The sequence below is a fragment of the Anarhichas minor genome, unplaced genomic scaffold, assembly GCF_050575085.1.
Source record: "Anarhichas minor isolate MPS153535 unplaced genomic scaffold, ASM5057508v1 ptg000014l, whole genome shotgun sequence".
Lineage (NCBI taxonomy): Eukaryota > Metazoa > Chordata > Actinopteri > Perciformes > Anarhichadidae > Anarhichas > Anarhichas minor.
This window is the reverse complement of record NW_027466460.1, coordinates 10,927,940-10,939,129: the sequence shown is the minus strand read 5'-3', so window position 1 is coordinate 10,939,129 and position 11,190 is coordinate 10,927,940. Positions and strand designations below refer to the sequence as shown.

Here is an 11,190-nt window from a genome sequence, read left to right as displayed (position 1 = left end):
CAAGGATGCGATGTTACTGATCAGTCCAGTTCAAGCTGCTGCAGCGAGACTAGTTGAGACCAGTCAGGTTCCTCCAGCACCTCAGGCTGCTTTGCTTTGCTTGGTTCATATGTTTAAAAGATCAGATATGAGGCAGGGGAACAAGCCCTGGTTTGCTTCACACTAACATTTCAAAATCAGGAGCAACGAACTTACAACTTTAAAAGCTAGTTGATGTTAGGCCCCGAAATGTGTATTTGTTGGTGGTATTATAGTGGACACACATACCGTCAACATACGTTTGATCAGGGGCTGTTGTTCACAGTTTCAAAGTGTTTCAAATTGTGTGCCAACAGTTTGACATGACAACACGTGCACAAGCAAAATCTGTAAAGGAATTTCCCAGTTTGGTGTGGAAAAACTTGACTGGTCTCCGAGAGCCCTGACCTCAAGCCCATTTACAGTATCAAACACCTTTGAGATGAAGTTAAAGATAATCGCCCAACTTCCGTTCCCAACCTCACTAATGCACTTGTGGCTTAATAAAAGAAATCCCTGCAGCCAGGTTCGCAAATCTTGCGGAAAGCTATCCAAGAAGAGTGGTGGCTATTATAGAAGCAGATTAAGGCCTATGGTTGTGTGGTGTAGATGTTCAACAACCACATATTGGTTTGATGTTCAGGTGTCAATATGCTTCTTGCAATAAAGTCTTCATGTGTGTCTTCACCTTTCTTTTGTTCAACAGGAAATGTCATGTGCGTCTGTGGTGAACTCCTATTTCACAATGCCAACAGAAGAAGAAAAAAACACTTTCAAGGTAGGAGACACCTGGTATTTTTCACTTTATCAATGAAATAAAACTCCTTTAAAAAGACCTTTCTGGGGAGCTATGAAGTCCAGTCTTTGAAGATGCACTCAGAACCTTTATGTAAAAAAAGTACAGGAATTTTATCAAATGGTACTAATAAGGACTACACCCATCACAGGTGTACTATGAATACGGACTACACCCATCACATCCCTGTAGCGCATTGGTGGTTCAGTGGTAGAATTCTTGCCTGGCAGGTGAGAGGCCTGAGGTTCAGTTCCCGGCCAATGCAAAATACCTTTTCTTTTTAGGGTTAGTTTTTGTGTTAGTCAGGGTTAGTATCAAAATGAAAAGTACTCCTGCTGCTGAAAAATGTCCACTACTGGAATATCATTATATATGACATTATTAGATTGTTAATACTGATGCATCTAGTGTAAGCAGGAGCTGGAGTAAGGAGCGGGAAGTAAGAAAAAACTAAATTCTGCTATACAAATGTTTAGAGGCGTTATCACTATTTGGTGAAAGTGCAAACAACTGGGAACACCTGGTTCAGTCATTAACTATGTTTTGTTTTTTATAACATGATCATAATATTTGATTGTATGAAATCTTAATCTATAAAGTAACTAGTATCAGCTGTGAAATAAATGTAGTGGTGTAAAAAGTACAATATTTCCCCCTCAAATGTTGTGGAGTATAGAAATACATAGAAATACTCAAGTAAAGTACAAATACGTACCTCAATACTGTACTTAAGTAAAGTACTTTTCCACCACTAGAATGCCACTAACTCCCAGTAACAAAGCAAGTGTGTGTCCACTGAAGTGAGTTACACCCGACTCAGATTGAATGACACAGTTAGATAGATAAATCTTTTGAAAGAGCAACGGCAGCCATGGATACTAAGATGACTCCTTAGTCACCGACGAGAACTATAAAGCAAGAGATTCTTCAGAAAAACTTCATTCACTTCTGGTTTTCCCAGAGGCAAAAGTTTTGAGGCGGCAAAAGTCGTCGCTTAAATTTGACCTCACGCAATGAGCTCAGAAATCGAATACACTGTTATTCTGTGTTGTGTATTATTTGATAGTGTGTGTGTGTGTGTGTGTGATGTTTATTCCAAATAAGTTTATTTAGAAGTTTGTGTAACAGGGCCTGTATGACTTTCCTCTGACCTTTCCTCTAGCGCCAACATGTGATTGATGTTTTTCATTTTTTAGAGAAATGTCTCTTCAATTTTTGGAAGGATTTGCATGAAATTTGGGACACATTTTAATGTCTACTCAGAATATTTTTGCGATAACTTTGATAATCTTCAGTCTGCACTGTCAGGGGTCGGCCCGCCTAGGCCCTCCGCCTAGGCCCTCCGCCTTTGCCTGCGGTAGGCGTCGGCTTTATGTTGATTTATTTTTGGGCTGTGCCCGGCCGAACCCCACTCTCGGTCTAACCCTTTCCATGGGATCACTTTGCCTTGGGAGACCCTACCAGGAGCTATTGCCCCAGATGCTCCTAGTGTCACTGGAGCACACAAACTCCTCCACCACATGGCTATTAAGGTGCTAGCCCCGTGGTGATAGCCCAGGCTATTCATTGGAGGGTAGGGTTAGACCCAGAAGAGACCCCAAGGTAGACCAAGAACACGCTGGAGAGATTATGCATTATTTTGTACTTTTAGCACATACTGCAGCTGCCCTAACAAAGTATGTGCTGTTGCATGCAGTGTGCATTCAATTGGGACACACTACTTCCTCATAACATGGCACCTTTGAATTTGAATTTCTTGCTCATATACCTGCGGCACAGAGGATTGTGGGTCAGAATCAGTTAATCAGGTCAGGTAATCTTAGATTCATGCCCATACTGTGACATATGGATCTTGAAGTTATTTACTATTTTAACAGGAAAGTGTTTTTTTTTTGTCATAGAGCATGAAGTGTCCTGGATCACTTAACCTTTAGTTAGATTCTTTCTCGTGTAAGAGTTACAAAATATTGCCTAATCCTCTTCGGGCTTAGGAGAACGAACAACCAGTACTCAGAGGAAGTGGCAGACAATGGTTTTTAAGGCCGTTTGTGGTGTATTGATAATAGTCACAGTTGATAGAAACCTCAAACCCCAGCCATCATGTGGAAACCTGCTACCTTCTGCTCTTAGATGAAGAAAAGCTTGCAGTCTTCTCAAAGTAGGCCTACAGTCTTCATCCGTAGAGAATCATAACTGCATGACCATCATATTCATGCCAGTTTTCTTTAATTAGTATTTTTATAATCCTGCCTCTCATACAAACAAACAATTATGCTGCACATTCACAGCCGGCGAGTTATTTTAAGCAGCAGCTCAACACATTCACATTGTCTCTCTGAAGAGATACACGACCAGCTGGCCCTCACTGAGCTCACACACAACTAGTTTATTATTCCTTCCTTAAAGTTTGCTCAGCTCTCCCCGCTCCATAGGGCTGCATACCTAACCAGCAGGAATGTGATTGTACTGCAGCTGAGGAGCCGTCAGACTTGTATCGACAAGCACACAGTCGATTGCATCACATCCGAGTGAGTTATCTGAGTGAATCTGAGGGTGTGTTTGTGTGTGAGCGAGTCTTTTTTTTTCTTTTCCGTCCTTTTAACATGTTAAGTCAGATCAGGAAGTGTGATGCTGTGACAGTAGAGAAGGAAGTGTGCACACAATGGCACTATGTTTGTTTCTGGGACTGGTAGCATGAGAGGGCCCCGGATGAAGACTCCTCTGCTGCTGCTGCTGCTGCTGCTGCTGACCACTCTGACTGGAACAGGTAGGACTCGAAGATTAGTTTCTTTACCCTCCCAACTCACCTACGCTTTCCTGCCTCCTCCCTGCTTTCTCTTTTTGTGCTTTAGTTTCTGCCTTTGTGACTGTGAGTGGAACGCCTTGATAGGGCAGATGAATGAAATAGCAAGGCTTGAGGATCCAAAGTACTTCGAGGTTAAGTTACAGTTTGGCCGAAACTCACTTTTTAAACACTTTTTGTAAAAACATATGCCACGTGTAGAAGCTTAATCCTTCCTGTATTTCAAATTAAACTATTTTAAGTTAAAGCCAAGATCAGCGTACCAAATATATTTGTACAATATACACCGTAGTCTTAGTATTTATAAAACTGATCTTTTGCTTTCCTCTTTTGTTTGAAGCAAAGAGGAACTTTTTTCTCTCAAAGTGAAATCTTTTACATCGTGACAAAGCTCTGTCGGGAACTAATTGCTCAACATGTTGAATATCTCCACCTACTCTGTGCTGTCCAGTAGGTGCATTTTGCAACAGTTTTGATTTCTGTAGCAACGGCTTGAAAACATGCTCACGGAAGTCACTTAAGTTCCTGTGTGATCTGACTGTGACAGTTTCTCAGATGTTGTTTTAGAAACTACGCACATTAAGTCCCAGCAGAAGTAACTGACTTCATTCACTTTGTGTACTCATTCATTCACTTTCAATATGAACGCTGCACATGTTTTCCTTTAAGTTTCACTATCTTTTTCAATGACATGACGGTAACCATAAAGTAACGAGAGGCGTTGAATTGCAGTGTTGTGCGAAAATGAAGATGATGTTACAAACACTGACACAGCTAATCAGCCAGTTGAAGGTAAGACGAGAATAATAAATTCAAGAAATAATAATACACTATGTGGCCAAAATGTATGTGGACACTGTGGGGCTAGACCGCTCAGTCCCATTTTTTCTCTTTTAACAAGATCAAATATCTTGTCGAAGAGACACTTTGTCAAGAGAGCAGCATAAAAAACACTGTTACAACAATAAGTACGACATCAAACAGGACAAGACAACCGTTAAATGCGGTATAAGTGAAACATTTATGTGGATCCAAAAATAACAATAAATTCAGCAATGGTAATTCGTTTTGACATTTACTTTCTTTTAAAAAATAGAAGAAAACTTTGTTAGACAGAGTAGCTGATAGTGTAGAGATAGAAGGGGAACATGCAGGTAAAGAGAGAGAGGTGTTTGACATGTAACAAAGGTCCCTAGTTGGAATCAAACCGGGGATATTGTGACCATACATTGTCACTATACGGCTACCATGATGTTCAAGTACTTTTTTACATGTTTCCAGAAAGAAGCCGCAGCATATGTTAAAGCTTTGGAGTTTTTTTTAATTTTTATTTGTTTTGCCCAACTTTGTTTTAACTCCAGGAAATCTGTAGACCAACTTTGAGAACAGCACAGGCCATTTTGGTTGGCATACAACGATGTTATAGACAATAGTGTGATCACAACTTTGTGACAACAGTTTGAGGAAACATGGCAATACCCCCTCCTGCACAAAGCCAGGTCTATAGTGAAAACGTTTTCAGAAAGAGCTGAAACCAGAATTTGGTTTGATTCTTAGTTTTGTTGATTTATTCTTTGATCAGACATTTACAGATGTAAATCAAGAAACTTTAGAAAGTTGGACTGTATTTTTTCAGGGCAAAATACCTTATTAACACTGATGTACTTTTGTTAAATGAAAAAAACAAACGTTTAAGAATACCTACCATGAGAACATTTTTAATTATAGAATATAAAGTCTTTACTCTCTTTTAGCCTTGTGTGTGGTGTCACAGGGCACAACCCGTGAAGGGGCTGTAGTCAGTGGACTGAGTGGTGGTTGGTGAGGGGACACCTTTATTTATTTTATCAGATACAGATAGGAATACATATTTTTTTACGACATAAACACAGACACAGACGGTAGTTTTGTGTTAAACCCCTGGTTCATTTATAAGACTTTTGAGTTTTGTACTTCTGTTTCACTGAAAGACACTATTGGCTCCTCATTCTGGTCAAAACATGTTGTTGAGGTTCACTGTCTTTAATGCATTTGAACCTACCTGGTCTTGCCTGCACAAAATGACTGTGAAGACTTTCTACAAGTTATAACTTGTTGTAAGCTTTTTTTCTTTAGAGGAGTGGAAGCTGTTCTAACAGCAGATTACTGTAAGGCAGCCTGTGGTTTCTGAATGAGGCGTCAAATAATCAGATAATGCTCAGGTGTCCACATACTTTTGGCCATGTGTAATGAATCTTCAAAGCTCATGAGAATGACTCGTTGAGAATGCCGTCATCATGATGCCTCTCTTTGTTTGTCGAAACAGTGCATTCTGATGCCACTTCAGCACCGGACCCTACAGAGCATAACAGTAAGTCCACAACAGCTACATATCTATATGGTGTTGTTTTTGCTGAAAAACCTCCATCTACCCTCAGGAACGCTATTAAAGAAGTAGAATTAGAGAAGAAAAAAACGTCAGTACTCATTGACCTGTTTCAGTGAAATCATCTAATCTTTCCTCTGCTGTCGTTTCCAGGTGGCTCAGAACAGACCACCTCCCCCCAAGATTATGGTATGTCACAGTAATTTACGACTTGTATCATTTGATTAAATGTCCGGACAATGACAATGACCCTGCGGCAGCAAACATTTATGACAGAAGTAACAAATCTAAAGACAGACGACCGTTGCCTTGCTTCTGCAGAGAGTTCAGAAACCACAGTGGACAGCAATCTTACAGGTCCAACCGACGTACCAGGAGAGGAGGAGGTTTTGAGTCCCATCGTCATCCTGATCCCTGTGGTGCTGGTGGTCATTATCATCGGCATAATAGTTTGCGGTATTTTCATCAACCGCAGGTGGAACGAAAAAGTGAGGAATCAAGGTATGTCCATCACGAGAGGGAACACTTTCATTGGGGTGAATGTAGTTTTGTTTATCACATTTAAAGCATTGCAAGAGATCCGTGTATTATAATTTAAAACATCAAATTACCTGCTAAATCATAAACATGTTAAATTATAGATTATCTGTGTGTGGCCGGGGAATTGACGCTAAATCTGTCCTCATTTTTGTTTCCTGTATTAAAATGATTTTGTTGAAAACACCTCAGCTACATTTCAATGTTTGCTATTAATACAACTCATGAATACTTATTTATTTTTGGCTCTTTTAAGTTAAAGATGGTGATTTATCACAATAACGATGACTGAGCCGTGTTCTCTTCTCATAGAGCTGAGAAAAGAGGATCCATATTTGGATGGGTCCAGTACAGAGAAGGTGCCAATGTAAGTATTGAGAATTTAACTCTTGTTTTTTTTTTTGTTACAGCTGCTAACTTGAAAGACTGTTGTCAACAGCGTAAAATGATACATTTCAAAGAAATGTTCAGTAGCCCATCTTAATGTCAAATGCTTAGAGAGAGATGACCCTTTTCCTGTTTGAAAAACATGACCTTTGTGCAAAAGAGGTTTAGGTTTCATGTGCATACTACTGTGAGAGTTATGCTGAAGTAATATAGAGTTAACACAAGTCCTACCTACATATCTGTCTTCACTACTTAGAACATCAACAAAATCTCAAACATTATATCTACATCTTGATTCATTGAGGTCACCAAATTGCATTTGCATTGAGATACAAGGCAAACAAATTCTTGTGTGTAGGTGCACGGCTGTGCAGGGAGCCAAAAAGCACCTCAAATAAAGGTCTAAGACGGATGTAGGCCTCGAAGTCTTTATGGAAGCAATTGTGAAACTGTGAAAACAGTATTGGACAAAACACAATAAATTAAATGAGATTTTAAATCAGTGAAAATTAGATAAACAAGAGAAGGCCTAAGACCAAAGGAAGCTTACTGTAACATTGAATTAGTACAGCAAGAAGGAAATGGGGTTCAACTGAAACCAACTGCTGGTGTCAGAAACATTGAAGTTAGTTTGTTAAAGTGGCGATCCTTAAGATTTCAGTACTGGTTGATTAAAAAAATTATATTTGAGTGAAACCAAAGGAATTTAACAGTCTGAAGTCTTGGGTTGCGTCCGAAATTCCATATTCAATTTTGTGTTTGTGTGCAATGGAGAAAAACTGTAATACAGCATTTGTTTCTGGGAATGTCATCACAATTTGTAAAACTGCAAATATTCAAATATTGCAGTACTTTCGTCAGTGGGCCACAGGCTCAATCACCACTGCTGTTACCTCCTTTGGCGATTAAAAGTAACCTAACATACATTTATTTAACTAAAAATCTTTGAGATTGCCACTTTAACACTGTTTTTTGTGTCTTATTTGATGTCTAAACACTTTGTATCTTCCAGGCCCATGTTTGAAGAAGACGTGCCCTCTGTGCTGGAGCTAGAAATGGAAGAGTTGGGCCAATGGATGAAAAAGGATGGTAGGTATCTCTAAATAAGGCGTGTAAGACATTAAAGCATAAGAATCTGTCAAAGAAAAAACAAGAGGTGTCATGTTTTCTGCAGAAAAGGTTAGATTGACTCTGAGGGGATCTGTTGAGGAATATTATATGTTACCCATCTCTGGAAGTTGGATTACACACTCCCAATGGGGTTATGTCTGGAAGTCAATGACACCAGACATTCACAGTTAATTTTATTCACTTTTTAAAAAAAAGATCCATTTCTTACAGTGAGATTAGTTGGCAGAGTTTATCCAGCAGAGGTCACTGTTGCTCTAATTGTTGGTGCCAGTTTATCGCATAGTCATTTTTGTAAACAGCGTATTTTAAAGTTTGAGGGTTTAGAGGATGTTTGAGTAATCTCATGTCTATGTTAATTGCTTTGTTTGTTCTAGTTGAACCTGCAGAGGACTTTAAACACGCATGAATCTATTTGTGGTGAGTACAATTTTCACTTTATTTAGTTTATGAACACATGCAGATTGTATTCAGTTCCTTGTCATCATGATACCTCACGCTCAGAGAGCTATTCTCATAAACTTGTAAAATTATCACTTTTTGTTATAATATGCCTTTAATTTCTCAACTCTAAAATATTGTTTTTAGATATCAAAACAAATATAAATGCATGAAATAAAGTGCATAAGTATATATTAGCTTAACTCATATTTTGTTTTCCAGAAACCTTGAGAGTTTATTTGGTAATGTTGATGTTATATTATTAACCTGCTTCTTTATTATGAATACAATCAAAACAATCATGTAAATATCTGTCTCACACAATAATGAAACAAAATACAGATCAACAGTCGACTTGGGCTGTTTCCAAAAGTGTTTGCTATTTCCTGCCAGCCCGTGTTTGTTGTGATGCAGCAGCTGGTTTCAGCATAGCTACGATGAACTGTGACCCTTGCGTCATGCTACAGTTTGAAAGCACAAACACTCCCAACACCTGCTAGTCATTACACCAGGCATGTATTGAAGTGTGGCGCAACTTAACCCCGGAATAGTCTCCTTACTGGAAGCGCTGGGAAGGCGAGGTCGAGATCCGCTTCGGTGTAAAAGATGTTGACCAACATCATTTACACACGGCTCTTTTTCTCAGGATTTTATTTCTAAAGCTGTGCAAGAGTTTAGAGTGTACTTTCATTCAACGTGGAGGCCCTCTGTACACATTAGGTTACACAAGAGATGTCAGAACCAAAGTAGATGGGATCTAACTACTGCTGTGTTTACACGCTGCAGCAGCTCTGCCCTGTTTGTCAGGGCTGTTAAAAAGATTCTTCAAACCTCTAACACACTATATGGGACTATTTAAGTCAAATGTCAGGAAAAAAACACACACTCTGAATTGACTAAATGACTGTGAACTACATCACAGCTCCTGACTCAGGCCACCAGAGTTCAGATACAGTATTATTTAGGAGTGACCTCTCTGACTCGGACATTGTCACCTCTCTCTCTCTCTCCCCCATGATTTCTGCAGGTCAACAAAGGACGCTCTCCAGGCATGCAAGAACACACAGTCAACAATGTGTCAATGACAACGTGGCTGTTCTGACCTTCTCTACAATAATCCAGAAACAACTGTGACGACAGCAACTAAATATGACTGTCAGGGAACACAACACTTAAAGGACACTAGACAACTCTTGAAGGACACTAGCAAACATTATTTTCATTTTTAAAGAATAACATTACCAGCAACTTATTGTCCCTGAAAGTATTCAGTGGACAAAGATTGGACTTAAACTTGTTGAATAGTGGCTCTTTGATCAGTGTTGTGCCTTTCATGTATTGCTGCATTACATTACATTTATTTAGCGGACGCTTTTATCCAAAGCTACTGACAAAAGGTGCATTCAACCATTTGGGTGTAACTCCAAAAAGTGCACGAATCATGCTATTACATTGACTAAATATGATGATCTACTTCAAGTGCTAAATTTAGAGACAGTAAGAAGTAGAGAAAGATTTTATGTGCCATGGTGTTGTCTGAACGAAAGAGTTTTCAGTCTGCGATGGAGGATGTGTAGATGCTTTGCCTGTTTTCATTGTATTGTTGAACTGTCGAGAAGTCATCGGCTATAATCCACGGAAATGCGTGGCATTTTCTGCCCAAATCCATCAAACAGGGTGAAAAGTATTTAGATTAAACTTTTAAAAATCACTGTGCTTTTCTGCAGATTCATACTGTGGAGTATGTGGTTATCTTAGAGCGCATTAGGCCGGTACTCTTCTCGTCTTCACCACAGACATGACTGTTTCTGCTGATGGCTTCTCTTTAGCTCAAAGCCTCTTTGTTGTATTACACTGTGTGACTCCCTCCAGCTGCAGGTTTTAATGGGGAAATATCCTGTTGAAGATTGCAGGCATGCATGACAGAGAAGGCCACTCCTTTTCATGCCTGTGCAGAGCTGGTTAGGACTGAGTGTTTTTCATGAATTCTCTAAGCGTGAAAGCAGTTGCACTCATTTCTGAGTCTTTTGATGAATTATTACCCGTTGCTGAAGCAGCTTTCAAAAAGCTGCTCCTGTTAAGGTTTTCATCTCACTATACAGTAGATAATAACTCTCTGACTGTTTTGTTTCAGGTTTGGGATAAAAAGTGTTGCATCTAAGCAGTCATGACTCATGAGAGTGCCACTCTCTGAACGTGTCAGTCAGTATTTTGCATTATCTTGCACTATAAATATGAGAATACAGTATATCAAAAGATATTATTTTCAAGGAATGCCTTTTGTAAATATTTCATATGAGGCTGTTGTCTTGTTGTTTTGCTGATGAAGCTTTGAACGAAATTTCGTTAAATAAAATCTCTTGAAAAAAATCACGATGCCAGTGTGCCTCAGGGGCTTTGCTTTGCTTTTATAATATCTCCACAACTATTGGATGGATCGCCATCAACTTTAGTACAGACATTCATGGTTCCCAGAGGATGAATCCTACTGACATTGGTGGACCCGTGTCTTTTTTTCTGGCGTCTCCACGAGGTTGACATTTGTGGTTTTGAGTGAAATGCCTCGACAGCTATTGGATGGATTGACAAGAACTCACATAGACTCATTCATCTCCCCCTCACAAGGAATTGTAATATAAAAGTTTTATTTAATGTAAAAGTTTGGTGACCATCTCAATGTTTTACTTTGCTTTATAAGCAAATACCTGCAGAATG

General features: G+C 39.3%; 1 protein-coding gene across 1 annotated transcript; it reads left to right on the top strand.

Moving 5' to 3' along the window:
• The first annotated feature begins 3,127 nt into the window (after nucleotides 1–3,127).
• tmem154 (transmembrane protein 154) lies at nucleotides 3,128–10,848 on the top strand. Its single transcript, XM_076091929.1, has 9 exons — nucleotides 3,128–3,581; nucleotides 4,350–4,409; nucleotides 5,923–5,967; nucleotides 6,136–6,171; nucleotides 6,304–6,483; nucleotides 6,832–6,886; nucleotides 7,919–7,995; nucleotides 8,412–8,454; nucleotides 9,503–10,848. Exons 1-8 carry the CDS (start codon nucleotides 3,485–3,487, stop codon nucleotides 8,441–8,443), a joined length of 582 nt encoding a protein of 193 aa, XP_075948044.1. The 5' UTR covers nucleotides 3,128–3,484; the 3' UTR covers nucleotides 8,444–8,454; nucleotides 9,503–10,848.
• Nucleotides 10,849–11,190: the final 342 nt, after the last annotated feature.

Excerpts from the sequence above, each read along its gene's own strand:
- tmem154 (XM_076091929.1), top strand. The coding sequence starts at position 3,485 with ATGTTTGTTTCTGGGACTGGTAGCATGAGAGGGCCCCGGATGAAGACT. Across the intron at positions 4,410-5,922 it reads AGCTAATCAGCCAGTTGAAG|TGCATTCTGATGCCACTTCA; the intron begins GTAAGACGAGAA and ends TTGTCGAAACAG. Across the intron at positions 6,484-6,831 it reads CGAAAAAGTGAGGAATCAAG|AGCTGAGAAAAGAGGATCCA; the intron begins GTATGTCCATCA and ends CTCTTCTCATAG.